At 40.5% G+C, this 27,983-nt stretch overlaps 1 protein-coding gene across 3 annotated transcripts in view; it reads left to right on the forward strand.

Moving 5' to 3' along the window:
- The window catches only part of ATRX (ATRX, chromatin remodeler), an 84,037-nt gene that overhangs the window by 5,159 nt on the left and 50,895 nt on the right, over positions 1-27,983 (forward strand). The window contains exons 2-9 of one of the 3 annotated variants that reach the window (XM_027696212.1): positions 10,589-10,701; positions 13,545-13,600; positions 14,890-14,942; positions 16,517-16,641; positions 18,188-18,307; positions 21,756-21,865; positions 23,977-24,044; positions 24,948-27,850. In XM_027696212.1, coding sequence (XP_027552013.1) covers positions 10,589-10,701; positions 13,545-13,600; positions 14,890-14,942; positions 16,517-16,641; positions 18,188-18,307; positions 21,756-21,865; positions 23,977-24,044; positions 24,948-27,850 — 3,548 coding nt within the window. Of the gene's footprint in view, positions 1-10,588; positions 10,702-13,544; positions 13,601-14,889; positions 14,943-16,516; positions 16,642-18,187; positions 18,308-21,755; positions 21,866-23,976; positions 24,045-24,947; positions 27,851-27,983 lie in introns of those variants that run through there. The other 2 variants (XM_027696213.1, XM_027696214.1) reach the window with 2 other exon arrangements.

Raw genomic sequence — 27,983 nt, forward strand, 5'->3', positions numbered from 1 at the left:
CGCCGCGCTCGAAGCCGCGGGGCGGCGGGGCCGGGCCGGGCGCGGGAGACAGCGGGAGGGACCGCGCGGGGCCGCGGGAAGGCCCCGGGGCCGCCCCCGCCCCACGTGCGAGCGCGGCGGGGAAGCCCCGCCGAGCCCCCGCCGGGCGCGGACATCGCCCCGGGCTGTCCCGGCGGGCGGGCACCGGGAGCCGGGGGGACGGGCAGACCCCGGCGGGGTCGGGGCTGAGGGAGGCGCCATGTTAAACTGTTCACAAATAGTTGTCTTTGTGTGCTTTCGGTTTGCCCGCGTCTCGACGGCTCTGACCCCGCAGCCCATCACCCACGGACGCTCCACGTGCCCCCGGCACTGTATAAACCTTCGAGGTGTTGGCACTTGACCCTCACAAATGTCGCACATATCTTCAAAATCAAGGTGTTGCGTGGGGGAGGCATCACTCTGTCTCTAGTACTGAGCCTTGGGTGAAGTTTTTTCTGCGGTCATATTTGTGTATCTTCACCTCCCGCCTTTACGCTTATTTCGAGTAGTTCATAACTACTGTGTAATTTTAGCCAAAAGTTGAAGGGACGGTGGTTTTCGTCCTCTTGCGTATTGCTTGGTTTTAAAGCCTGAATGCTTCTGAGGAAGAATCTACAAAAAACAGATTCTCGAAGATGATCATCGTTGTTGATGTTGATCACATGCTGATGTAGGTCATGAGTACTGCAAATGCACATTATTTGGTGCATGACTTCCCAGCAGTTTCTTCTGCATGTGTTACTTTGTAAAACAGGGATTGTCCATCTTTCCTTCTTTCTCCTCACTCCCACTTACTCCCCTCTGTGTTCTTAAAGTACTTTGAGAGCTTAAACAACTTTTTTGTTGGATTGATTGTTTTGTGTGTAAACTGAAATACTAATTAAGGCAAATTAAGGGGCTTTCTTTTTTTTCTTCTCCAGTCCTTGAAAATCAAGGGTAGAGTTTGATTTTTCTATAACAAAAAGATCTGGGTTATTAATATTTATGGACTGGTACAGTCATCATTATATATTCTGAAAAATGCTCTTCCATTTGGACCACTCTGGTTTTTATTTTATTGTGATGGTTGTATTTTATTCCCTGTTCTTCCATATTCTGCTTTGTCTGTTTTTGAACTACTTGTTCATGGTCAAGAGGATGAGGAGTTTGTACTTTAACCTATTCCACATTCTTATGTTGTCATTACTGCAACAATTACTCTTTCTACCAAGGGGCTGCTTTAGTTGGTGCTTCAGAGGAAGAGGATACAGAAGTCATACATTTTCCATGCTATTTTTAGATTACCTGTAGACAGGATTGGATTATTTCAGATTATTTGTAATGTGGAAGGTCAGAAAGCGTGTGCAGAACAGACCTGAAATTGTGTGTAGTGTTTGAGTGGGAACCTGTCCACAGAATAAGCAGCCCTGTGACAAACTGCTTTTAAGATGGACAAGATAATTTTTTTGTGCCCCAGACTTTCCTTCTCTTCATGACCTCAGTTCTCATTCAGTCTAAATGTTTGTTATAATTCTCATCCCTCATAGAGCTCATCCTGAGCAGTTTGTCTGTATTTTACCAGAACAGATCTGTGCCAGGAGCTGGGCATGGATTGCAGGGTCCCAGGATTTCAGGGTTATGATGAACACATTGCATGGGCTTTTCCTTATTTCTATCCATTCAAGTTCTACCTAAAGTTGGAGAGAATGAGGTGAAAAAGCAAATCCCGTGCTGTCTCTCTCTCGTTCCCATTTCCCACAAGTCCTCTGGCTGTCAGCTGCCTGCATTTCTGTCACCCCACACGTTCACTCATCCCCTGCTCGCTGCAGTTCTGCCCCAGTCAGAGCTGTGCAAAAATAAAGCACCAGGGGATTGTTGTTAACATTCTTTGAAAGGTGTGCAGAAGATTAGGTTTGGATGGAGAAATCTATTCCCAGCACTCGTGGAAGATAGACTTACAGTGTTTAAAAGAAGAATAATCAATCAGTACTGGTGTGCTGTTGATGAAGTTTTGAACTTTTGTTATAAGGAATACTTTTATATAATATTAAGATCTTAGGTGTCTCCTGTGTCCAGGGTGAGAGATTTAGAATGATGAAAACTGGAGTAACTTACTAATAAACTTTAAAAAATAATACTGCCCCTGTAAATGTTTATAAAGATTTCTCTACAACTTTTGTCCCAAAAACTTGGGGGTTTTGTCCTTTTTTTTTTTTTTTTTAAAGTGGAGGAAGCTTTGTCATAGTGACTTACCCCACTCCTACAAGTTCATACATTGTACAAAATAAGCATGGCAATAGAAAAAGAAGACAGCTTTGGAATCTTACTCACTTGAACCTTCTGGTAGTCAGTGTAGTGACTGCAGATTTTTTAAGTTGGCAAAATAAACTTGGCTTTAATTTTTTTTTTGTTCAGACTTTTCAGCTCACTGTGTGATATTGCTCATTTGGTCTTAAGATTTTTGTGAAATTGTCTGCATTTTTCCGTCAGTTGACTGTTCTGAGTGATATTACAGGGTCATTTGAGGCGTGTTATGTGATGCCACAATAATATAATTGGAAGTAAGTCAATACCAGTCTTCCATATTCCCTGAAGGGACAGCGCAGGTTCCTGGCTTTCACGCTCTCCTGGAATGGGCATAGGTGGATTCTTTGACTCTTCCCCCAAGAAGAGCAAATCTATATCATCTTCTGTGCCAGATGTGCCCCAGAACCAGTGTTTGCACCACTTAAATTCTCTGAGAGGATCTTACTGCAGTGGCTTTGTTACTCCTGGTTTCGTGCAACACTGTTTATTAGGGCTTTGTATGCTTTGTGTCAGGATTTCTGTAGGGCTTAACTGAAGGTATCTTCATTTTCTATGAAATAATTTGGTGTGACAGAGGGGTGTGTAATACAAATTCTGCAATAAGGTGACCTTAGCATCCTGGAAGCTTGGAATTCCCAGTTCTCTTATACATGAACTTTTGCACCCTCTGCTTGAAGGGTGGAAAAGGGAGTGCTTTTTACGTGGCTGTACCTCACCAAAAGAAGAAGCCAAAGCAATGCTAAAATGTGCTGTGTTCACCATAAAACAAATGTCTGTGGTCTGTGATGAAGTACATTTTAAATTGGATCACTAGAGGTATCTTTTATAAAGGAAGGGCCTAAGGATGATGCTGAACCTCATGGAATCCCTTTTGGTATCACTGGAGCTCAGCTTGTGCCTGCAGGTGATTTGGAAACATGAGTTAGTTCAGGGACGGGTCAGTGACAGGTTGCTCCAGTGGTGTGACAAGAGGAGGAAGAAGAGATTGTGGAAATTCAGTGGCAAATATAATGGAAGGTTTTATATTGACTTAAAAAGAGGTAAAGTGCCCTGATTTACTAAAGGAGAAGAATAAAGCTTTCGTAGTCTGTAGTAAAATCTAGTTATCATTCAAGATGGACAGTGGATTGATTGGTGTTTTTTTTCTCTAGAAAAGGAGTGAAACCTTGGAAAAAATCAAGAATTTGATTACGCAGGTTGCTGACCACTGTCAGCTTTAGTGCTATTCAAGCAGTTTATTTGCAAATCCGAAAGCTGCACAGTTGTAGAAATTTCTATCTGAGTAGGTCCAACTGAAGGTTTTTTAATAGGTTTAGCCTAGAGGCCTTGTTGGGCAAATACATCTATCATGTAAAGCAAAACTGGAAAATAGGCAATAAATTCAGGACTGACAGTGGGGCAGACTGAGATGGCTTTTATCTTGTAAAATAAAAAACTAAGCTTCAGATGGACTTACAACCCTTAAAGCCTATAGCAAGTGTGATTGGGAATATCTGGGAGAGCTGAAGGGACAGGCTTTAATTCTCAGGGATAGTTGGTGCTGAGGGATGTCTCGTTGAGAACCTGTGATCAACTCCAGGAGCAGAAGGCAGATGAAGTAAAAGGCAGTTTTAGTGAGGGGCCTGATGCTGTTGGACATGGAGCCCTTCATTTCCTTTACACAGAGTGTTTAAGCATTAAATACAGCTGTCTGGTTTGTGTGTTATATGTGCTAGTTTGAGCTTCCTTTCATGGATTAATATGGTCAGGTGTGCAGTTCGTCATGATTTTATAAGGGTGAAAATACTGTGTTTAGATTTTCAGGTGGTGACTTCAGTCTTTTTCAGCTTGCAGAGTATTTCGTTGTTGAAGTTACATTTCTGTGTGGCATTGAAGCCAACCTAACAGTGAGATTGGTTGTCTTCATTTTGTGTTTGTGATGATGTTGTTTGTTTGGGTTTAAGATCCCATTCAAGAAACAGGTTAAAAGTGAAAGTTTATTTTCACTTCTTAGTGAAGCACAGTAACTCACATCATGTCAACAAAAGGAAATTCTGTAACCTTCCTTGAGCAGGATAAAGGGTCTCTTAGTGACTTTGAACCGCTGCTTTCTCATTCCCCTTGTGTGTCTGGAGGAAGATAATTCTGTTTACTTGTCTGAACCTGTTGTGCTGTATTTAAGCTCCAAAGTTACTTCATCCACATCACTGAGTGTCTTCAACTGTAGCAGGTATCACTTGATTAGGCCCCTGTGGATTTAAGGTTGGTTCTAAACCAAGTAAAATACTGAGTGTGTGTTAACAAAGTCTTTAGCACAGAATCTCTGATGAAGTGCTGGATGCCTCCATCTCTTTCCAGTCAGGGGTTTGGTATTCAGGTATTTCCTGATGTACCTGATTTAGTAAGTTCAATATGGTACAATTCCTTCTAAACACGAGAGAACTGTTTTACTGTGGTAATGGTCAAACAGTGGAGCAGGTCACCCAGAGAGATTGTGGAGCCTCTGTCTGTGGAGGCGCTCAGAAACTGCCTGGACATTTTTCTGGATGACCTCCTGTATCTGTCTGCTTGTGCTGGGGCGTTGGGCTGAGACCTCCAGAGGTCCCTTCCAGCCTGAAGGGTTCTGGGATTCTCAGAGTCTCTAACTTTGCTGCTGCTGCTGAAGGTACAGTCCCTTCCTGCCCAGCCCGGGCTGACACCGCCTCTGCTCCAGGAACATTCATACTAGTGAGCAGTGAGCTGCATGAGGGACATTCCGAGATTCAGGAGAAGAAATGGCTACTTCCCATGTGGATTCTGTGCAAGAGTCTTGTGTGGAGTGGAGGAGAAGGGAGAGCACTGAGGGTGTGGGGGGCATCAGGTGTGGGCGAGGCATGAGGGTTTGTGTCCTTTGGCAGTGGAGCTGGTTGATGCCAACACAGATTGTGTGATCCTGATTGTAAAACCTCACCTGTTCTGGCATAACTTGGTCCCAAATTTGAATTTGATGCAGGGTTTACAGCATCATGTTGCTTTGCCCTTGGAAAACCATTATCAAGTTAAAAAACAACCACTGGGATCAAGTGCTCTGTTTCCCCACCTTTATAAAACCATATTTTACTTTTTCAACTGATGCAATGGTAGGCTGATTTTATTTTCTGCTTTTGTATTTATTCTGAGAGAAGTAGGCTTCTTAAGATATTGCAGGTGTGTTCACTCCTTTTTTTTTATTGGGATAAGAAAATAAACAATTTCTGTTGTAGATTTTATCGTCTGTCACCCTTTCCAATAGCTTTAAGCTATTTCATTCATGTGTGTTCAGCCACAATATTGACGTTTTGTATGAAACAACTGTACTATATAGGCTCTGCCCTCATAACTAAAATCTTTGAATGGAGTAAGTCTAATCCCTTTCCTTCTCATCAGGAAAAAATCTATGAAGATTTTCAGGTGTCACAATGCTGGCCTGATTATATGAAGGCACAGGTACTGTGTCTTTCCAGCATCTTAATTAAATTAGTCAGACTTTTGCTGTGGGTTATTGGACTTCTGCTGTTCACACAGGGATCCAGACTGAAGCAGAGGATGGCAGTCTACAGACTAGCAGTTGAAAAGCACATCTGGTTTTATTTTTCTGTAATTATTTTTCCTAAGGATTGTTTAATTTTGTCTGCTTAATAGTTATTCTGCAGTATTTCATTTCAACTTCAAAAGTGAAAAATGACTGGGATTTCACTTGAAGTAACCGTTAACATGAATTTAAAAAACTTGTGCCCTTGAACTATTTTAAAAGTTTAAACAGTCTAAAGTTTTAGACAAGTACTGAATGTGAGGAAGGCAGGTATTTAAGAGAAGCCTGTTTGTCAGCATTGGGATAAAAGCTGGAAAGCACTCCTGTCTCACTGAGTTCCAGGAGCCACTTGAAATTCAGATGAGGGGCACTTGTTTAGACTAAAAGTTGGTACCATCCTATGGAAGAAGGACAAATTTGTTTGTTTAAAGAAAACATGGTTTTCCAACTGTTCTTCCAGATGTTTGACAGTAACTGACATTCTCCACCTACATTTTTGAAGAAAGTAGATAGACACTGATTGCAATAACCAGGTTTTTAGTGCAGTTTCACAGTATAATCCAATGGGACCGGGTTTGCTGCTAAAATGGCCAATCCTGTTCCTTCCTGGCCATGAATTTTCATCACCTGAGCTGCCTTCACAGGGAATGACCATGTGGCAAGTTGGATCCAAATGAAAACTGTTCCTTAAAATGTTATTTGTCCAAGGTGATGTGACTCACTTTGGGGAGGCAGGATCAACAGCTAACACAGGTGATGTGCTGGGCTGACCCTGGCTGGACACGGTGCCCACCAAAGCCACTCCAACACTGCCCCTCCTCTGCTGGGCAGGGGAGAGGAAATACTATGAAAAGCTCATTTTGAAATAAGGATGAGGAGACCACTCAGCAATTACCATCACAGGCAGAACAGACCCCACGTGGGGAAATCAGCTGAATTTATTACCAATCAAATCAGGGTAGGCTAATGAGAAATAAACCCCCAATGTTAAAACACCTTCCCCCACCCCTCCCTTCCTCCCAGGTTCAACTTCACTCCTGATTCTCTGCCTCCTCTCCCTGAGCAGTGCAGGGGGACGGGCAAGGTGGTCCCTTCATCACACCTTGTCTCTGTCGCTCCTTCCTCCTCACACTCCTCCCCTGCTCCAGCGTGGTGCCCATCCCATGGGAGACAGTCCTCATGAACCTCTCCTGTGTGGGTTCTTCCCGTGGGCTGCAGTTCTTCCTGGACTGCTGCAGCGTGGGGCCTTTCCCGTGGGGTTCAGGAGCAGTCTGCTCCAGCACGAGCTCCCTGCGGGGTCCCAACCTCTGCTGTGGGGTCCTCCCCGGGCTGCAGGGGAGTCTCTGCTGCTCCATGGACCCCCAGGGGCTGCAGGGGCATCTCTGCTCCAGTGCCTGCAGCTTCTTCCCTGGTCTGGGTGTCTGCAGGGCTGCTGCTCTCACACTCCTCTGTCCCAGCTGCTGTTGTGCAGCAGGTTTTTTTCCCCCTTCCTAAATACGTTATCCCAGAGGCACTACCAGCGTTGCTGGTGAGCTCAGCCTTGGCCAGCACTGGGTCCATCATGGAGCCCTCTGGCATTGGCTCTCTTGGACATGGGGGAAGCTTCTGGCGCCTTCTCACAGAAGTTTGTCACCCTGTAGTCCCCCCCCACCAAAATGTTGCCACGCAAACCCAGTACAGGTAAGAACATACAAGGGGACAGTGGTCACAGCCAGATTGAGTGAATTATGTTGTGTCTAGGTTAGAAAACCACCTGTCTAGTTATTTATTCTAAATATTTGTTGACTCATTTAGCCTTAGAGGTGATTTGCCTACTGTGGACCTTTTTGTTATCCTGTTAAAGGCCAGGCATTTATTGTTGGATTTTACAGCGCTTGGTCGGAATGTGGGTAAGAAATGGTATTCTTACAAGATCCTTTCCCAAGGTCACAAATCAGGTTCATGGCCAAGCCAATAATAGCAGGGCACCTTCCCTTTCATTCCTGTTTTAATTAGGCTGAACAGTGTTGAAATAGCTCTGGACTGATGGTGAAGCCATTTGCTTAGTGCACACAAGCCTGAGAACAGTAGTGAGTTGTTCCATGTGGAGGAGCCTGCTTGCCTCAGTAGTGCTTCTGACATGCTTCTACATTTTTAGGTTTCTATGTTTTTTTAAAAAATGCACATTTATAGGTTGTGATCAATTTAATAGTGAATGGGTCTGTATTGCAAAGAATAAGGATTTTGCAGTAGAAGCTTTAAAAAAGATAGATTATTATTCTCAAGTGACATATAAATCACTTTTGTACAAAACCACATACAGCATTGCCCTAAATTAACATTTCTCTCCAGTAAAGTATAGTAAGTGTAACACCTTTTCTTAGGTTTGACCTGGTATTCCTTAATACAGCCTTATGGTACAAAATGATGATTAATCAAAAGGAAAAGCAAGCTAAGAAGACTTTTTAGTATTACTTTATATATTTTCTTTTTTGGTTGTTTGTCAGCAAGAACATTTTGCTCTGAAAATGATACTTTTAGTCTAGTTAGGGTAAGAGTTAATAAATGATAGTAGATAATGTTCCAAGTGTTAGTCACAAAGACACGTGCCTACTATACTGAGTTTGTTTTGTATTGAGAACAATAATACTAAACTCATCTGTAGTTCCCATTTTCTTTCTGAAATGCTGTTACCAAAAGAAGTTATTTATAAACTAAATGAACAGAATTCCACATGTGGCCCCTTTTTTTGGTTTTTACTACCAAAAATGTACTTTCTTTTGGCCTTTCTAAATGTGCTTTATTTCTTCAGACCATCTGGAGTGGATATAAAATCTCTTTATATGCTTTTACTATCAAATAATTTTGAACAGCCCTAGTTTTTTTTTTTTAACTTAATGTGAGTAAATTGTCATTAAATCTCCTTTCTAAAGGAGAGCATGCAAGCTGTTAAAACTGCAGTGTATCATTATCATCTTCCATAATGTTTTCCAAGTATGCCCTCCATCCATGAGAAAAAGGGAAGCCCAAATTTAGGGACTGGCAGTTGTGTAGCAGCATGAGTCCAGTAATTAGAGGGAAAGACTTTTGGACAGATTGAGAGGAAAATTTTAAGATACACTTGAGAGTTAAACAGCTTTGTTACACTCTTTCAAAGTCACTTGAGTGATTGATGGCACATCTGTAGTCTTGAAAGAAGAGTGCCCTTCGCTCATGCAGAGGATCTTTGTATTACAAGGTGCTGTTTTGTTTTATTTTGAGTACTTCAGAAGATTTAAAGAAATTGAGTGGTTTTTTTTTTAATGGATGTTTTATGCTGTTTTATGTGTGGTTCTTTTCATTGGTTAATATAGTCATTTGCATTGACGTGATGATACCCTTTCACTCATTGTTCACCTTCTTATAAAACGAGATTTTTTTAGCAATAACAGTTAAAATTGAAATAAGCTAATAAATTGATGTGTTCAGAGAAACAGTAGAGATGGTAAAGGTGAGTGGGTTGAGCTCCTGCTAAATACGAGTTTCTATGACCTGTAAAACAGGGACAGAAAATGTTATTTCTTGCTGCTCTTAGAAGACTGTGTTGACATGAATGGGCTCCGTTCTGCAGGGGGCAGGGCAGGGCAGCACTTGGAGCAGCTGATAAGGCAGGATGAGTCAGCCAGGCTGGCACATTCCACAGCACTGGGAGTGGGCAAAAAGCCGAGTGGGAACTTCTCCGTGGGGGTCCCAAAGCCCTTGGCCTCAGCACAGCACCTGCAGCTGGAAAAGTCTTGTCTCAGGGAATTGGGGAAGCTCTGGGAGGAGCAGGTGTGAAACAAAGCACACCCAGTGCGAGGGAGCAGCACGGGGGTTCTGAGGCCCTGCAGCTCCTGCAGGAAAGCTCGTAGCCTTTTTTTTTTTTTTTTAAATTCTCTACTTCTTGGGTTCCTTTAGGGGAAGTATAAGGCTTTGTTAATATCAGCTATTTGTTTCTTTTGGGGAAAGGAGGGAAGAGGTGGGAGAAAAGAGTAATATTGAAGTAAAGTAAGTTTACTCTTTCCACATGTAGTAAAGAAATAATCACACGAGCACATCCTTAGCAAGATATCTCTGGCAACTCCTGGGCTCTGGGAATGCCAAGGGAAGCTTCCCATTGTTGTCTATAAATGGGTTGCAAGTTCTCATCCAAACAGATGAAGGAGTGCTCTGGTCCTGGACGGTTGTTTTTTGACAAAATGAACACGTGATGCAGCAGGTTTATGGAGATGGTTGGTTTTTAAGAAAAGTTTGGCACGAGCCTGTTCATCTGCCACACTCAACACACCCGGTTTTTTTGAAGGTTGTAGGTGAAACTGCTGTCAGTTCTAGTGTTTTATATCCCCAAAGGTTACATTTTTGGTAATAAAATCAAGATTTTATTGTTTTTACCTGTCTGGTCTCTGACAAAGTAGAATCTTAAATTAATTTTTCGCTGTCTTCGTGGCATAGCAGCATTACCACTCCAATTTTCTTGAGTTCTGTCAGTAATTGTAAACAGTAAAAATGACTTAAAAAAGACTTGTTATTATTGACAAAGTCCTTAGTGCTTTTTTGTCAATAAGGGTGCACCTACCACTTTGCTCACGTTTTAAAAAAATTGTATGTGTTTTATTTACTTTGTTATACTTTTGCAGAAACAAATGTTTAAATCTCTTGTAGGTGTGTATTAATTGAGATGAAACATAATTTCTTTCAAGCTTGGTAAATTAGAGTGAGATGTGTAAGTAATTTGAAGTATTACTTGTATTTTAACAGTGAAAGCAAGTTGAACACATTGGTACAGAAACTACATGACTTCTTGGCTCACTCGTCAGAAGAGTCTGAGGACGCAAACTCTCCTCCAGCAGTATCTAAAAACAAAAGCATAGGTAAAACCACATCTTATGGTTTTTTTTACTTTCAGTGTATATATGACTCTAAAGTCAACTAACTTGCTGTTGTTATTTCAATTTATCACACTTCACTGGGGCAATTATACAAAGTCCTAATGTGATTTATGTGGTGATATCTTAATAAATACACAATAGACCTTTGATGCAATATTTATTTCAGTTCTGAATCTTTCTAAATGTGGAAAAAAAAAATCGAGCCTTCTGGTTAGATTTACCTTCTGTGAAACACGAGATGGCAAACACACAGGTATTTGCTGTGCTAGAAATTCCTTGTTCAGCGTTCCTGAATTTATAAATACAGTGTCTTGGTTCTTCTGCTGAAGTAAAGCTTTTGCAGTCCTTGTAGTTGTGGAAGAAGTTCTGGAGGTTATGCTTTCATAGTTATTTGAAAAAGATTTCTACATATAATCTGGAAACATTTGAAAAGGAAATAAGATTTCTGAAAAACCTTGAGTCCTACACTAGGTCAGAATTGGTTATTAGAATTTTTACGTACAAGTTAGAAATAGGTAACGAATTTTAAACACTGTTTTCATTACAGTGATTAAAAGTGAAATCATTTAATATCAGTACTGAATAAAATCTGTTTCCAAATTTAACTGGTTAAACTGTTTCTTAGTTTAACTTGGACTGCATACAGGTGCAAAACCTTTTAGTCTCTAGTGTTTAATGAGCTAAAGGTTGTGCTGAAGTGATGGAGTCCAGGAGAATGAGAGTGTGCTGGCTGTGTTATGGAGTGTATTTTCAAACTCCTGTTGTCCTAAGTAATATCTTCCATGGGTTTTCTAGCATGCTGTTTTTGTCTTTTAATGATTTGTTTTGAGAGAGTCTGCTGCCTGTGGCGCTCACCAGCATCAAACTGAACTGCTAACATAGGAAAAAGAAATTACTCCTGTGATACCTCAGCAGAATAGTAAAATAAACTGTGGTGTAGACACATCTCAAAGTGAAATTTTGCTGAGGAGCACACTGGGAAAAAGAAATCTTTTCCTTTATCCTGTGTAGTTAAACGGTAGAATTTGGTTCCTTGCTGTAAAATACAGATTGTCTTTGAAATGGGTACACTTGCAAATTCATAGCAGGCCTGTTTCAGTGTTGGTTTTGAGATCTAAAAGAACATATTGAAGTAGAAAAGTCAAGATTAAACACTTAAATATTAGGAAATGTCAGAATTAACTGTGCAAATTTCCTTCCCCTCCCAGTGTTCTGTGGATGATGACACTGTCTTTAGCAACTGTGCTTGCTTTTTTTGTAATATACAGGGTGCTCCTTACAAGCTCAAGTTATGGATGTGATTGGGGCCAAATCAGGTTTATGTAGTAGTGGATCTTGGGTTGTTCCAGCATGTGGGAGATCTGTGAATCATTGGGTACCGTGTTGTGAGGAGGGAGATGATGGTGAAGGTTAAGTATGGCTTAGGAGAGTTGGAACATGTCCCTGCCACACACAGAGGTCAATTAAAATAGGAAGCAGTACTTGATTTTTCAGCCTTACTGATGTTTCAGTCTCCCCTCTGCACTGGCACTGGATGTGTCCCTGCTGTGCCCTGCAAGGTGCCAGGGGCAGTCCCTGGAGCAGGGCCCTGCTGGAACCCTGGAAAGCAGGGAGCAGGAGCAGGGGGTCAGCACTGGGAGGGGGTGGTGCAGTCACTCCCTGGTTCTGTGGGAATGCATAGGGAGCACATCCAGCTGCCTTTGGAATACCATGTGAGTACCAGGTCCAAGTGCAGAGTCTGCAGGGATTGGAGCTGCCAGAGCAAAGAAAGCTCTGCCAAGATGTACAAACTGGTCTTTTCCATGGATTTATCACTTGGCCAAATTGGTCAAGAGTAGAAGGTGGACAGCATGTGATCTCCAGAAGAAGTGTCACTCTCCTTCCAAATCTCAGGTTTTTTCCTCAGAATACAGAAATACCTGTAATATCCTAGAGAAGAAATTTCGGGTATTTAAAAGGGCCAAAAACATCTGCTTCCATTTTTTTATTCCCTCCTTCACATGCAGAAATGACTGGATAATTTTTGCTGCAATTTACTGAAACAGTTCAGCCCAGGTCAAATAGCCAGCACTGAATTCTCTAATCAAAGTGATTTGATTATTTTAAAGTATAGAAGAAAATTGTTTGCTTTTCCCAAAACTGAAGTTTAAGTTGCAGTGCTAGTAGTCTTATGCTAAAATCACAAATAATCCTGATTTACAGGATAATCCAGGACTGTAATTATATTTCCTTCTCTGTAGTGCATCTGTTAAAATCCTGCTGTTCCTGAGCCTTTGGAGCATCTTCTTCCAAGTATCATTGAATCACTGAACTTGAAACATTCCCTTCCATTGCCAGGGCTGGTGGATGGGAACAGGTGCTAATAGGTTAGAGGTCTTTAGGCTTTATATTCCACAGTTCCCGAGACAGAGAAATGGGAATTCAGTCATATCCTGTATCAAATGGGGTTTTTGTCTGTGGTTTCATGATCCCAGATTTAATACTTTATTTCTAATGTCAAGATGTGTAAGAGAAAAAATGTGAAGTAACTGCTTAGAGGTTAACAAAAATGCACTAATGTGTTATTTCCATTGCTTCAGGATTTCTGCACCAACAGGAAGGCTGTTCCTCAGCCTGTCTGGGACTGAACTGAAAGGGATTCCTAGATTATTTCTGTAGAATTTATGCCATATAGTGGACTGTGTTTCATTGTGCAACAGTTTGTCTCTGAAAGTCCCACAGTCATCTTTATTCAGGCTGGTGAAACATAAACTATGTGATGTGCAATGTGAAGAACTTCTAATGTTTCTTGCAGTTCAGTGGATTCCTTTAATTTCTCTCCATAGGTAAAAGCAGAGAACCTAAAGGAAGTCCAGCTTCAATGGAGAACAACAGAGATGAGGTAGGAATAAAAGCACTTTTGAATTCTAGTTGCATGTCTAGTGCAGAATGGCTGAGTTCACTATGTTGCTTTTACAATAAATACTTAAATAATCCTGTCTCAGAACCACCCAGTAAATGTCATCATGTCTGTTGAATAGAAACATTAGCTGTAAAATATATAAAAATAAATGTAAAATAAATTTTATATTTTGAATTAAACTCACTTTGATTTAGGCACGTGCAAACAATTGTTTCTGTCCTTATCCCCTTTTATTTCTAAATTACTGAAATACATGAATTTACTTGGGCAACTTCATTGTCTTTCTGGTGCACAGTAATTCCTGAGAACAATGTCTCTAACAGTCTGTAACTCAGGCTTTGCTTGCCTGAGGTGTGCAGTTGCATTTTTGTTAAGAAATAAGTGCTGTTAATTGATTCATACTGAGTATATTACAAAGTGAGCTTTTCTTTATAAAGAAATTTGGTTAATATTCTTTTATCCTTATTCTGTTCTTTGGATTGTAGGTTACCAGGCTCTTACTATTTTTGGTTTAAAGGAATTGGTCTCTATTTACACTTACACTGTGATACTCAGATAACAGTAGGTACTTAGTTGTCCTTTGAGGCAAATATGCTTCCTTTTTAAAAGAGAAAGAAATATGGGCATACAGGATCTATATTACATATGAACACATTAAAGAAATTTTTCATGTGGTATGTGTTACTACTAACTATTCTTCTGCTGGAAACATTCTGCTTGACAACACCTTAATATGTAGAGAACACAAGTGCCAGAGTCCTGCCTTAGTTTGCCTTTGCTGCTGTAAATTCAGGTATTTTAAACTGCCCAGATCTGGTTATGATACGAGTGCAAAAACCTCTGAAAAATCAGTTTTCCTGTGAAGGCAGCCAGTGCTTTGTGGCACATGAGCCAGGTAACAAGTGTCAGTGTTGTGCTGGCAGTTCCTGGGCACAGTCCCCAGGGCCAGCCTTGCACAACCCCCTGGGAGGGCTGGAAAAAGGGTTGGAAAAGGCCATGGTTTCTTCATCCACAGGTGCATCCACAGGAAGCTGCTTCCTTCTGATCTGAAACTCCACAGATTTGGTTTAACTGAACTGTTAAAATTGACTGTTGAAATCGTGTGTCACTTGTTAATGCTTTTCCTGCTGCTTTTTTTAACTTTTTTTTTTTTAATAAGAGCATTGGTAACTTCTGAGATGTGTTCTAGTTAAAGCAAGAAACTGGTTTTGTTGACAGGTCCCTTGGATACAAATGTGTTGACCTTTACATGTTTTTCTTGTTTTTAGGGCAGTAGTTCTTCAGAAAGAACCAAATCCTTAGGATTATCCCGTTCCAAAAGGTTGGTTTGGAAGATAAAAACAAATAAATTACTTTTTGGTATGTGAAACTATAGAAAAGTTGATGCACTATGCCAAATATTTTTGGTATACACCAGTGTAAATCCATAAAGTTAGCAGAGTGCTGGTAAAACAAATGCCTCATAATACACTTTAAATTCAAACCATTTCTCAGGGTCAAAGGTAAAGATCATAAAGCCTGATTTTTATAAACAAAGACAAGATTATCCCATATCTTCAGGGCAAAGGAGTTTATACAAGAGTTCCTTCACTCTGGCTATTTCTACATGTAGGATTCTTCCAAAAATGTAAATTGGGTTGTATGGAAAAAAGGGCTTTATGTACCTTACTGCTGGGAGGCTGTAGCATCAAACTGTGCTGCTGAGCTGTCCTGTGCAGGATCTGCCATTTGCTGTATCCCTGCTTAATCCTTTTACCCTCTTTGATGTACAAAGTCTGGAGTTAACTGTTTGCCATCCCTCTGAACCTGCAGGAGGCAGGTTGGTTGTGTCCCAAGTACCAGCAGACCTGCTCTAGTCCAGCTCCTCATCTGCTCTCGGCTGATGCTCGTTCAAGTTCTGTCATTCATGATTTTTCATGCACAGTTTCAACAGCTGCCTTAGTGTTGCTCTTTAAAAGTCTGTATCTCTTTTCACTGTCCTTTGTATCCAAGTTGGTTTATTCTGTCATGTCTGCTGGCATTAATGTTCTTCAGTCTTCTTTTTGTTTGTCTTGATGCCATATTTGCAAGTGTGGTTTTATATTTGGCTTTGATTTCTCCCTCATCTTCTGAATACAGTGAGTGTCCTGCTGAAGTCTTTCTCATTTATATTAGTTTTAGTCCTGGTTTTTTTGCATCCTGTCTTATCACTAAATGTGTTTTCACTTATACATGTAACATACTGTTCCTGATACAAAACCAGTATCCTGCAGTAGTTCGTGTATTGCCTTCAGGCTACTGAAAATTATGCTCCATATTCAGTATTTTCTTCTCCCTGTCCTGACATAGTAAATTAATTAATTTTTGTGGATTTAGTTAGAAATTATGTTTGTGTGGAATTCTGGCAGCTGTTCCTTTTATTCAACAGTCAGCTTTTTCATTTCTCTCCACATTTCATTTATTTCCTTGCAAACATCTCTTCAGCCAAGCTACTTCTTGTAATTTGTTAATATCTGTGTGCTCTCTTTGTGCTGCCTGTTAAACCTGGAATGATGGATAAAATTTCTGAGCAGACATTCACTTGTGTTTCATTTAGGGTTTTTTTCATAGAAGTGTGACTTCCTTGAAAACACATCAAACCTTGATTTTACAGAAAAATACAGCAACCCTGTGAAACAAAATATTTTATTAGTATATATTTTTATTTCACATAGAGGGGAGAATTCCTGTTCCTAACAACAAAATTAACCTACAATTTATGTATAGTAATAACTTGGAGTATCCCACCTCATAAAGTCTTAAATTAATTTAGAAAACATAGTTTTCCCCAGTTAATATCATGTTTGCAAAGCTCCAGGCTTACCTGAATTGCAGTATGTACTGTTTGTCAGAGCATGTTTTTTTCTGTCTATGCAGGAAACCTACAGTTGTAACAAAATATGTTGGGTCAGATGACGAACAAATTGTAGATGAAACTGTAAATGAAGATGTTTCCAATGAGAACTCAGAAAACGATGTAGATATGCAAAGCTTGCCTAAAGGTAGGTCATGTCTTTTTTCATGTCTGAATTGGGATGCAGGTTGGGTGCAGGGACATGGGACACGAGGATACAGCTGGGGCCCAAAATTTGCAGTAAGACAAGCCCTGCTGGACCCTCATCACCTTCCCACTGGGCAGAGAGGTGATAAAAGTGATTCTCAGCCCAGAGAACCCCCTCAAAATCCAGCCCATGCCAGACCAATAAACACAGTGGCAGGAGAGCCAGGACCCCATCACCTTCCCGAGGGGCAGAGAGGTGTTAAAAGTGATCCTCAGCCCGGTTTTCCATTGAGGACCCCCCTCAAATTCGTCCCTGCTGCCAGCAGAGAGTGAGAGGTGATTTATGGCAGAGCAGCCCAGAGCTGGGTGACATTAATTCATGTCTGAATTCAGGAAATTAGCCAAGCTGATGAGGCAGCACAGCTGATGAACTGGAATGCACATGTATAAGTGGCTGTGTGAGGTGCTGTTGGCCTGCACACACACAGGGGTGTGAGCCAAGAGGAGCCCAAGCACCTTGGCCTTGGCACATGGCCCAACTCAGTCCAGGATGTGCTGGGGGCTTAATGGCAAGTGCCTGCAGCCTTCTGTCCAAAACCATCACACACAGGGAAAGAACTGCTGCCCTTCTTTTGTACAAGTCTCAAGCTCTGGCACCTGGTGGTCTTATTCTACAGTTCTCTCTGAGGTTATTTATTAGCAATTAGATCAACAAAAGCAAAACTAACTCTGGGAAGGAAATGTTATTATTTGATGTATTTTTAAGCACCTTTTAGGAACAGTTAATTCTGTAAGCTTTACATCCCTCTGCTCTTAACTACAGTGTGAGTTTGATTATCTCCTCCATTTCTCACCTAGGGAAGTTACAGGGAAAATTGCTGCTGTTTACTGCATGAGCAGCAGTTTTTAGAGCAGTCACTTTAAAATGAATTTTTTCAGAGTATGAGATGATTTTCAGTGTCCTCACAACAAAAGTATAAAAACTGGGCTCTAAAGTAGGAAAGATGTGTTTGTTCATTCACACAATTTTGACTAATACTCTTCATTGAAATGAAAATGTGAATTTCTGAATTTTGTTAAAGACAAAGCAGTTTTTATTGTATTGCTTTTTCATTTATTTCATGCTGAAATAAATGCAGGCAAGGGAAACTGGATAGAAGGGTACAAAGAGAAAAATGCATAGTTACTGTAGGGGTTTTGAGGGGTTTGAATGATGTAACCCAAGTCCTTTACTTTTAGCATTGCACTGCAAATCCCTGTGCACACCCCCAGCAGTGTGACAGTCCTGTCCTGCACGTGCCACATCAGGGCAGAGGGAGCACAATTTGCTCCTCAACCCATCCAGTCTTTGGCTTTTGTCCTACAGCTGCAACACAGATGTACTTTGAAGTGTGTGGTGGTTTGTTTTTGGTTGTTTTGTTTTTTGTTTTTTTTTTCTGTGAACATCTGTGCATTCAAAACTTTGTTGAGTTTTAGTCAACAGATTGCACTTTTGCACTTCATTTGGATGTGTAATGGTTTCCAATTTCTAAATAAAATTATTCTAGGTACAGTGGTTGTACAGCCTGAGCCAGTGCTGAATGAAGACAAAGATGATTTTAAAGGGCCTGAATTTAGAAGCAGGAATACCGTTAAAATGAAACCTGAAGCTCCCAAAAAGCGTGGAGGTAAATACAACTTAAAACATCTATTAAAACGGGTTTAAATTGTTGCTTACGACCACATTTGGTACATCTAAAAATTGTTCATATTTCTGATAAATTATCCTAAAAATACCTCCACTCTTCTGGCTTTTTGTTCATTAAGGATGCTGACTGACAGAAATTAGCCTCCATTGCTGCCCCTGCAATGCAGCAGTGAAAGCTAAGATTAGTTCCCATTAAACTCCTTATTTTCTGTAGGTATAGGATGCATCATTAAGCACAGTTGCTTGGTTGCAATCAGGTGTTACAGGTATTCCTTTTTTAAGGAATTACGTTGTAACAGCGTTGATACAGGAATGCTCACTTACCAAGAAAGCAACCACGTGGGACATGTATGGGCAGATTATCCATCAGTGAGCTGAGAAAAATCCAAAACCCTCAAACAATGCAAAGACTTCTGTTTTGTTTTTAAATTGTGGGAAATTCCCTACCAGTGAGCCCTTCTAAGGATTATCCTTGGAAAAGTGCTGTGTCAGCTGCTTTTCCATAGCTACTGCTAAAATTGAGAAGTTAGGTAGATTATAGCAGTAACAGAAATTAATTTCTCGTGTTTCATTCCAAAAATTAAAGGAGAGGGAGGATTATTTATAAAGTAGCCAATAAGAAGGCAGATATTTTTATTAACACTACTGACAATATCTTAGTTCACATACCTACAGCAGTACCTAGGGTATTCATGCAAACAGATCTTGTACACACTCTTCATTCTTCCCATTATATCATTTGAGATACTTGCTCTCTTTTAGAGTGTTACTGTAATTTATTAAGTGGTATTTCTCCATTTGTGGTGGAAGGGGAGTAAAATGTGACTGTGTGGAAATGTGCTTGTGCATACACATGGGCTCATGCATGATGTTAATCACATTTTGAGCGTTGATGTTTTCTCTGAATAATCCCTTTCTTAATCTTTGGAAGTTGGTTCTGTTTATTCATGCAAGATGTCCTGTGCAGCATTTAGGAATGCTTTTCCCATTTGTGCTTGTAACATTTGCAAATGGTCCAACAGGACTCTTGAAGGGTGCAGTGTTGAGAAGGTAGGACTCTTCTGCTTGAGCTTTGTGGCCTGTGTCTGCATCCCCAGGACAGTTTGTATGACCTGCCCTTCCAGCTTTTTTTCTCTATCCCCAGGGAATTTACAGGCCTTCCTTTGAGTATCTGGACTGGTTACTCATGTACTGTGCCTGACATGGGGTAATAATTTTGGAAGGGACATGAAGAGTTTAAGCCTTACCTTTATCCAGGGCGAGCTCAGCTCTGTTAATGTCTCTGCTGATAGTATTTGGTTTTAGAGCTCTCCAGGATGTGTGTTAAACTCCAGTCAGCTTCCAGGGAAATGGAACAGGTACTGCCTGCTCCTTGTGTTGACCCCATTTCCAGACCAGGAAAGGTGGCCAGGTGAGGGATGTGACTCCAATCAACCTCAAGAGCAGGATTAGGGAATATATCAAACCAGTTTGTTTTTGTCAAACTTTGTCAGCTTTTTGCATGAAGTGGCACTGAGCTTTGTCTTCTGAAGTGTCCTGAGCACGTAGAGAGCAGGTGAATGTGTAGTCCCTGAGATCCTGAATTGTCTGCACAGTGCAGGTAAATAATAACAGTAAAATAAGAAATGCCAGTCCGTCTTGTTCACTGTGGAGTACATCTTTGCACTTTTATTAGGAATTATATGTCCTGTTTATATTAGAAATAGTGGTAGTAATAGAGGTCTTGCCTTTCTAGCAACCAGGTGCTCTCATCTGAGACTGTTGAGAGGCATTGTGTCATTATTTTCAAGTGCTGTGTCTGCAGAATGGTTATGGTTGTATTTTTGCTACTAAACTCTGGTATGAATGTTTTTAAGTAAGTATTTTCTCAGTATTAATGAATTAGTAGTAGTTGAATTTCTTTTGGATCATCATCATTTGTAGTAGTAACATGGCTTACAAAGGTTTACCTCGTAAATTCTCTCTTTCTGGTGCCAACTTGCAGATTTTAGGAAGGAGGCCGTAGTGCTTCCCCTTAGTTGTAGAAAAGAGGGAAGTGGCTCAGGATTTGGCAGGGAATGGCATGTTGTCCCTGAGCTGGTGTGTGACAGACCTGGGTTGGGTTCTGTGCTGTGGAACATGGGATTGCTTTCCGAGGAGCGCGATACGAGGGATGCCTTTATTCAAGGTCACCAGCAGTGTCTGAAACCAGTGTTTGAGCTGGTTTTGAGGTGGTGAGAGGGCTTTGGGAGTGCCCAGTCATGCAGTCATGCAGTCATGCATGCCTGGGGGTTGGAAAGAGCATGTATTCAGAATTTCCCTGAGTTGTGAGGGTGCCTCAGCTGTTCTCACTGGCCCGTGAGCCACCTGAGATGGTGCTTCAGCAGCAGGTTGCTGGTAGCTTGTACTGTGTCTTGAGAATGTTCATTCATTTCCTTAACATTGTGGTGTTGGTGCTTCTGTGGCAGTGATTATTTGAAAACTAGAAAAAAATATGGAGTCTGTCCTCAGATTGTAACCATTGAGTTAAACCATTGGAGTTAATTTCCTTGTTCCACTCACTGAACATGGCAGCAAAGGACAGGTCACAGTTGAGTGATCCCATATCAAACCTCTATCTGCTCGATCCCAGATTAGAATTTTGAAAGTGTATGAGCTTTCACAAATGATTTTCCTTTTTCTGCTGTAGCAAACAGAAAGGTCTCACAGTATTAACTAGTGGGTTTAACAGCCTGGCGTGGAGTGAACCTGCCAAGCCCACGTTCACCCCTTCCAAAGTGAATTTGGGGGGTGGCAGTAAAGAAATGTTTTCTTGACCAAATATAGGTACAGCAGCAGGGTGGTCCACAAACTGAGAGCAATCAGCAAGATGGGGAGTACATGTGTGTTATAGCAAAATTGTAGTTTCAGAAAAACCCAAACAGCAAAAACCGCCATCAAGAAGGGAACAAAAGGTGAGAAAAGATTTTTCAGGCACTACTAAAAGGATTTTGTGCGTCTTCTGTAATAGTTTTCTGTATTCTTCTTTGAGAAACTAAACTGTGTGTGAAAGAAAATATAATAGAAACATGAATTAAAATGGCGTTTGTTAAACAAAGATTAAATTGGGAACATTGTCCAGAATATCAGGGCTGCTCTGGAAAGAGTTTTTTTGATGACTCTTATTTAGGTGTGTTCTCATGAGGTGACCAGTTAGCCCAAATTGAATCTCTCAAAGGAAAAGAATTGTATCTTCACCCCAAGTGGAGCATAGAAATTAGAGGGAAATTCTTTCAGTCTTTAAATGGCAGGTGGTTACAGAAAGATTTCTCTAGTGCTGGGTGGTAAAGAAATAAAGGCCTTAAACCTGACAGGCCGAAATATTGTAAGAAAATTAAATAGGTATATATAGATTTCTTAAAAAAAAAAAAAGAAAACAATTAATGTGTGGTTTATAATCCTCTCTATAGAGGAAGGACTACATGGAATTGTAAGCTGTACAGCTTGTGGGCAACAGGTGAACCATTTTCAAAAGGATTCAATCTACAGACATCCTACACTGAAAGTTCTTATTTGTAAGGTATGTGGTAAACAGTTCTACTGTTTGTTTTTGTTTGAAATGTCATATTAGTTGATTTGGATGGGATTTTTGTGGGAGTAGTTATTTTTTTTTTAGTCATTAGCTGTTACAATTAAGGAAATTAAAAGCGAGGGGGGAAAGCAAATATACTTACAAATTTATATTCCTGTTTTCTTATACCTCAGTTAAACTCATTGTGGTTTATTTGGAATTTAGTTTTATAGCTTTAAGGCTGTAATATTAGTGAATTTTTAATGTTAAATGATCTGTCTGAAGTTTCTGCCTACTCATAATGTATTGTAAGAGCAGATTCAAGTCTGGATCTCCTGATAAAGTGTTCTGTGTAAAACAACATTGGGATAAGGAGCAGAAAAGTAACTTCAGAGCCATCTTGATTTCTGCAGCTCCTGGACTGTTTTAATTTACAGCAGCTTTGAAATGATGATCTAAAGCTAACCTAAATCCAGATCTGGGTCTTCAGCTGCCTGCTTTCCTGGTGGCTTCAGAGAGGCCCTGAGTTGCCTGCAATGGGAAGAGAGGGGCAACAGGGCAGGAAGGAAACATCCCTGCCCCTGCTGTGGAGTCCTCTGTTAATTTTCAGAGATACAGAGATATCTCTTGCATGTCTCTATAGATTCTGTATTTGTAAAGGTGTTGCTGAAGATGGAGAGATCCAGCTCTGTTACAATGCACATGTAGCATTCCCCTTCCCTTCCCTCCTCCTGCTTCTCCCCAGTTCCTGACTAATGGTCCATGTTCAGCTGACAGTCTCAGGCGTGCCCATGGAGTCTGATGTTCTGCCTCTTCTATGTGTCTGCCTTGTTTCTTTTATCAAATATGCTTTACAATAATCAGCTCACACAATGACTGTCTTCCATCTCCTCTGGAGTCCCAGCTCTTATTCTGGGTTTGAAAATCCTCAGCAGGTGGCTGTAGCTGTCTGTGTTCCTGCCATGCACAAGAGACCTGGGTCACTTTTGTAACTTCTTTAGGGTGTTGGGTTCAACAGCAGCTCTTGACTGGGGATTCTGCTACATGAATTGCATCCAGGACTTTTTCCTTTAAATTTTCTGTATCTAATTAGTGGAACATGGCCTTAAGTTAATGTGGGAGCGAGGAGTGGAAGTCCCTGATCTCCATACTCCAGGTCTTCCATTGCTTTCTGTGCCTAGTTCTGCCCTTATTTTTCTCCTGCTTAGGTCAACAATTCCAGACCTGAGAAGCTGTTTTCCTTCAACTATGAATGTTCCATCAAATGTCTAAAAATCAGACTTTACTGGGGGTTTTTGTTGGTTTTTGGTTGTTTGGATAGTTTAGTTGAACAGATATATAAATCTATTCCATGTAAAGGGGCATCATCATGTTAAATTCATGTGCTGAATCCTCTTCTGGATTCTGAATTCACTGATCTGCTGGGTAAAAGGACAGAATGTAGGTAATAGTTTGTATTAATGCCTGTTCAAAGTAGAACTGCAAGTTTGGGAGAACCTTTTTCACTAGCAACTGGGAAAAAAATAACATCACACCTTCCAAATTTGGTGTAAAGAGTTCAGAGACTGAAGCCTTTGCTACTTCTAGCTGAGTTTTTTTTCTTTCCATTACCAAACTTTCAATAGAGATACTTAGTTTGTACCTGGAAATTGAGTACTTGGGTGTTAACATCAGGATAAATGCTGAAGACCCTTTTCATGTAAAGCTTTATGGCATCAAATGCTAACATAAGGAGCATACAGCTGAAAACTGTAATTTATGTAGGATTAATTGTGCTGGGGAGGATGTGGTATTGATTTACCTAGGAAATAGATGGGAAGAAACTTAGAGATTTGAAGAGAAATATTCAGCTGCTGTTCTAAATACACAGTTACACAGCAATCAAACACAAGCCTGTTTAATTTTCAAATAACCTTGAGCCATCTAAATAAGAAGTCACGTTTTAGGACCTGTTTTATCCATGGTAGATTTTTTTTTTTTTAGATTAACACAAATGTAAAAGGCTTAGAATGCCGAAGACCTTGCAGCTGCTGCTATTACTGGCAAGCTTTGGAAATCAAATGAATCTCTGAAGCCCTGTTGGGATTTAATAAAGAATTCCTTGTCCTGTCTCTTTCCAGACGTGCTACAAGTATTACATGAGCGATGACATCAGCCGGGATTCCGATGGGATGGATGAACAGTGCAGGTGAGTGGCCAGGAACTGCACACACCCCCACAGCCCTGCTGGCCTGGGGATCTTTGTTTGGCAATCATGTTATTATTGCAAGAAATAAAACCAGTACATAAGAGCTTAAGAGCTTAATCAACAATTATTTCTCACCAAGAAATACTCAACCCCAGCGTTTTCCTGTCTATTTGATTGTTATTTTAGTAATGAATAGGAGAACATTTTATAAATAAATTCAACAGCAAACACTTTTAGACGTCACATTTCTAACTAAATAACATGCCCATTAATTGGGTATTGACCCATAATGCCCACTTAACCTTACAAACACTTTAAAGGTGGGGATAGAATCTGGCATTCTAAACCTTGTGAGCCACAGAAACTTATTTCTGCAGATGCATTTCCCACTTTTGAAATACTGAAGTATTTCTCTGTCCTTAGGTCAGATATCTAAATGTGTAATTCTGTCAAAATTGTGCAGTCTGAGATGCTTATGAGCTTTCTTGTCCACCACTTTTCAGGTCATATGTGCCTGCAGTAGTAATATATCAGTTAAGGCTAGAGAGACTTAAGCCAATTAATTCTGATGTAAAATAAATCACTCCACTCTCTCCCCTCTCCAAATTTTCAGAAGAAACAGGGAAAATAAAATTTAATTAGTTTTTTTCTTTTCTTTAAAATCAGTGCTGAAATTGTGTTTGAAAATGACTGATCATTTCAGCCTTGTGAACTTTTAATCTAATACATGAGTTTTCTGACTTTCCAATTCTCAGCTGAGTGTTTTTCAGATGTGCTTTTAAAAATGGTTTCCGTTAATGGATTTCTGTTTTATCACCTGAATTTTTAAATATGTCAGCTTAGGAGTTTACCACTGTGTTGATCTGGAGACAAACCTCTTCCATTCCTCGTGTCTCGTTTCAGGTGGTGTGCTGAAGGTGGAAATTTGATTTGCTGTGACTTTTGCCATAACGCCTTCTGTAAAAAGTGCATTTTGCGCAACCTGGGTCGAAAGGAGCTCTCGACTATCCTGGATGAAAATAACCAGTGGCACTGCTATATTTGCCATCCAGAGCCTTTATTGGACTTGGTCACTGCCTGTGACAGTGTCTTTGAAAATTTAGAACAGTTACTTCAACAAAACAAAAAAAAGATCAAAGTTGAAAGTGAAAAAAGTAAAATATACGACCACACAGTCAAGTTTTCTCCAAAGAGAAATAGTGCAAACTGTAATGGTGAAGAAAAAAAACTAGATAATTCATATTCAGGTTCACTAACATATTCTTATAAAGCACTAATGGTGCCAAAAGACTTGCTTAAGAAAACAAAAAAGCTGGTTGAAACTACAACAAATCTCAATTCTAGCTTTGTAAGCTTTTTGAAAAACGCTGCAGAAAATGTAGAAATAAGCCCAACTGTGCAACTGTGTCAGCTGAAGGCTTTTAAATCTGTGCTGAGTGACATGAAAAAAGCTCATCTGGCACTAGAAGAAGGTCTGAACCTGGAGATTCAAGCATTGAATGTTAAAATCAAAGACAAAAATACCAAAGAGAAAAAAACTGAGGTTAGATCTGAAAAAAATGAGGTGAAAAAAGATGAAGGAAAGGAACATGTGGCATTAAAAGAGGATGACACTCTACAGACGCCGAAAAAGGTTGTATCAGAACAGCCTGACAGTGAGCCCATGGATCAAAGTGTTCCCACAGTGGAACAGACTGATAACAAACCTACTTCTGGGGAAGAGAAAAAGTCTGGCAGAAATGAAGAACCTCAGTATGAACCGAACAGTACAGAGGCCTTGGACATGGATATAGTGTCCATTCCCTCATCTGTTCCTGAGGACATTTTTGAGACTCTAGAATCTGCTATGGAGATTCAGATGCCATCAGATGAGCAGGAGAGTGGAAATACAGGAACAGATCATGAGGCTCTAAATTCAAATACAAAATTGAACGCTCCTGTGAAAGATGCCAAAGGTAGCACCAAGTTAAAATCATCGGCTAAAGGAACAAAAGAATTGGTTGTAAAATTGACTCCTGTTTCCCTCTCGGAGGCTACAGTTAAAGCTGAAGATCGAGACAACAGATTAGAAAAGGAAAATAAAAGTGTTGATGCAAAACCTAAAGCAGAAAACTGTGATCCTGCGAAACAAAATCACAGTGCTGGCAGTGAACCCTCCCCGGAGAACGAGGCCGTGCCTGTGGAGGAGTCTGATCTCCGGAGGTCCCCGCGCGTGAAAACCACCCCGCTGAGGCGCCCCACGGACATGAGCCCTCTGACATCCAACTCGGAGGAGGAGAGCAACGACATGAGCAGTGAGAAACGCAAGGGAAAACCAGCCAAACAGCCCCAGAGGAAAAACGACAAGAGAAATCCTTCTGACAGTGCTGCTGATGGCCCCAGCCCCGATAACCTCTCTGAATCCAAGAAGCCATGTGTTGTGGATCAGAGCTCGGATTCTGATGAGATGCCAGCTGTTCTTAAAGAGGCAGGAATGATGAGTCGCAGCTCCTCGGACATTGACAGCAATAGTGAAGCGCCAGCAAATGATCAGAAGACTTCAGGTTTTCAGAAGAATCAACCGGTAAAGGACGAAAATGGAAAACGAAAAAGAAAAAGTTCCAGTTCTGGTTCAGATTTAGATGCTAAAAGAGGCAAATCAGCTAAAAACGCCGCCACCGCTAAAAAGAAGCGACAAAACTATTCGGATTCTTCAAACTATGATTCTGAGTTAGAAAAAGAGATAAAAATGTTGAGTAAAATTGAGGCTGCAAAAAAGCCGAAGAAAAAATATTCACAAAAAGAGGATAGTTACGATTCCTCTGAAGAAGAGCAGAGGAAGAAAGTAAGCAGTAAAAGAAAGGTAAATCGGAAGAAAAAGAAAGGTAAATCTTCTGAAGATGATGATGATGTTGAAAAGTCTTCCCCAGAGAAGGAAATGAACCATTCTTCTAAAGATAAAAAAGTGGGTAGGAGGTCGTCTGCTAAGGAGAAGATAAACAGGGACTCAAAAGAAAAATCCACAAAGGGCAAACATGATGAGTATTCTGATGTTGAGAAGTCTTCACTGGAGAAAGAGGAAAGTGCTCCTGAAGGTAACAAAAACAAGGATTTGAAAAAGAAAAAGGCACAAGAAGATTCTTCTTCAGAGAGTACTGAGAAATCTGCAAAGAAAGAGCACAAGTTTGAGTCTTCAAAGGACAGACTCAAGAACAAGAAAGGATCAGAAAACAAAGCGAAGAAATCTGAAAAATTGAAAAAGAAAAGTTTCAAGAAAGAGCAAGATGATTCCTCATCTGATGGTGAGAAGTCCTCTCCAGAGAAAGGAAGTTGCAATTCTTCTGAAAACGACAAAATTAAAAAGGAACCTGTATTTACAGAAAAGAGGAATTTGAGAGAGAGAGTAGCTAAAAGAGTACACATTGATTTATCCTCTGATACTGAGAAATCTCCCCAAAAAGAGGAGAGTTCTTCTGAGGATGCCACGCAGCGTAAAAAACGAACTGAAACTAAAGAGAAGAAAAAAATAAGTCACAAAAAGAAAATTTCCAAAAAGGAACAGAATGATTCATCCTCTTCTGATGAGGAGTCTTATGAAGACAGTAAGAAAAAGACTAAAAGAGGGTCAATGAAAGAAAGTAAAAGGAGTAGCTTAAAAAAGAAAGTGTCAAAAAAGAAGGTGGTTGTCACTTCCTCTTCCTCATCGGATAAGGAGGAAAACGATGAGCAGAATTCCAGCGGCGATGGAAGCAGCGACGAGCAGAAGATCAGGCCAGTGACTGAGAGCTTGATGCTGTCTGCTGGTGCAGGATTCTGTCAGTCATCAGGTGTGCAAAAGGTGTTCGTGTACACCTGTTATTAATATATTAATAGAGGAATTCTGTAAGGTTTGGGTAACATTTAATAATCTAGAAGTGAAAAATATTCGTCAGTTGGTAATTACCCATTTAAATATTTGCA

Source organism: Neopelma chrysocephalum, unplaced genomic scaffold, assembly GCF_003984885.1.
Source record: "Neopelma chrysocephalum unplaced genomic scaffold, ASM398488v2 Primary Assembly neopelma1_105, whole genome shotgun sequence".
Classification (NCBI taxonomy): Eukaryota; Metazoa; Chordata; class Aves; order Passeriformes; family Pipridae; genus Neopelma; species Neopelma chrysocephalum.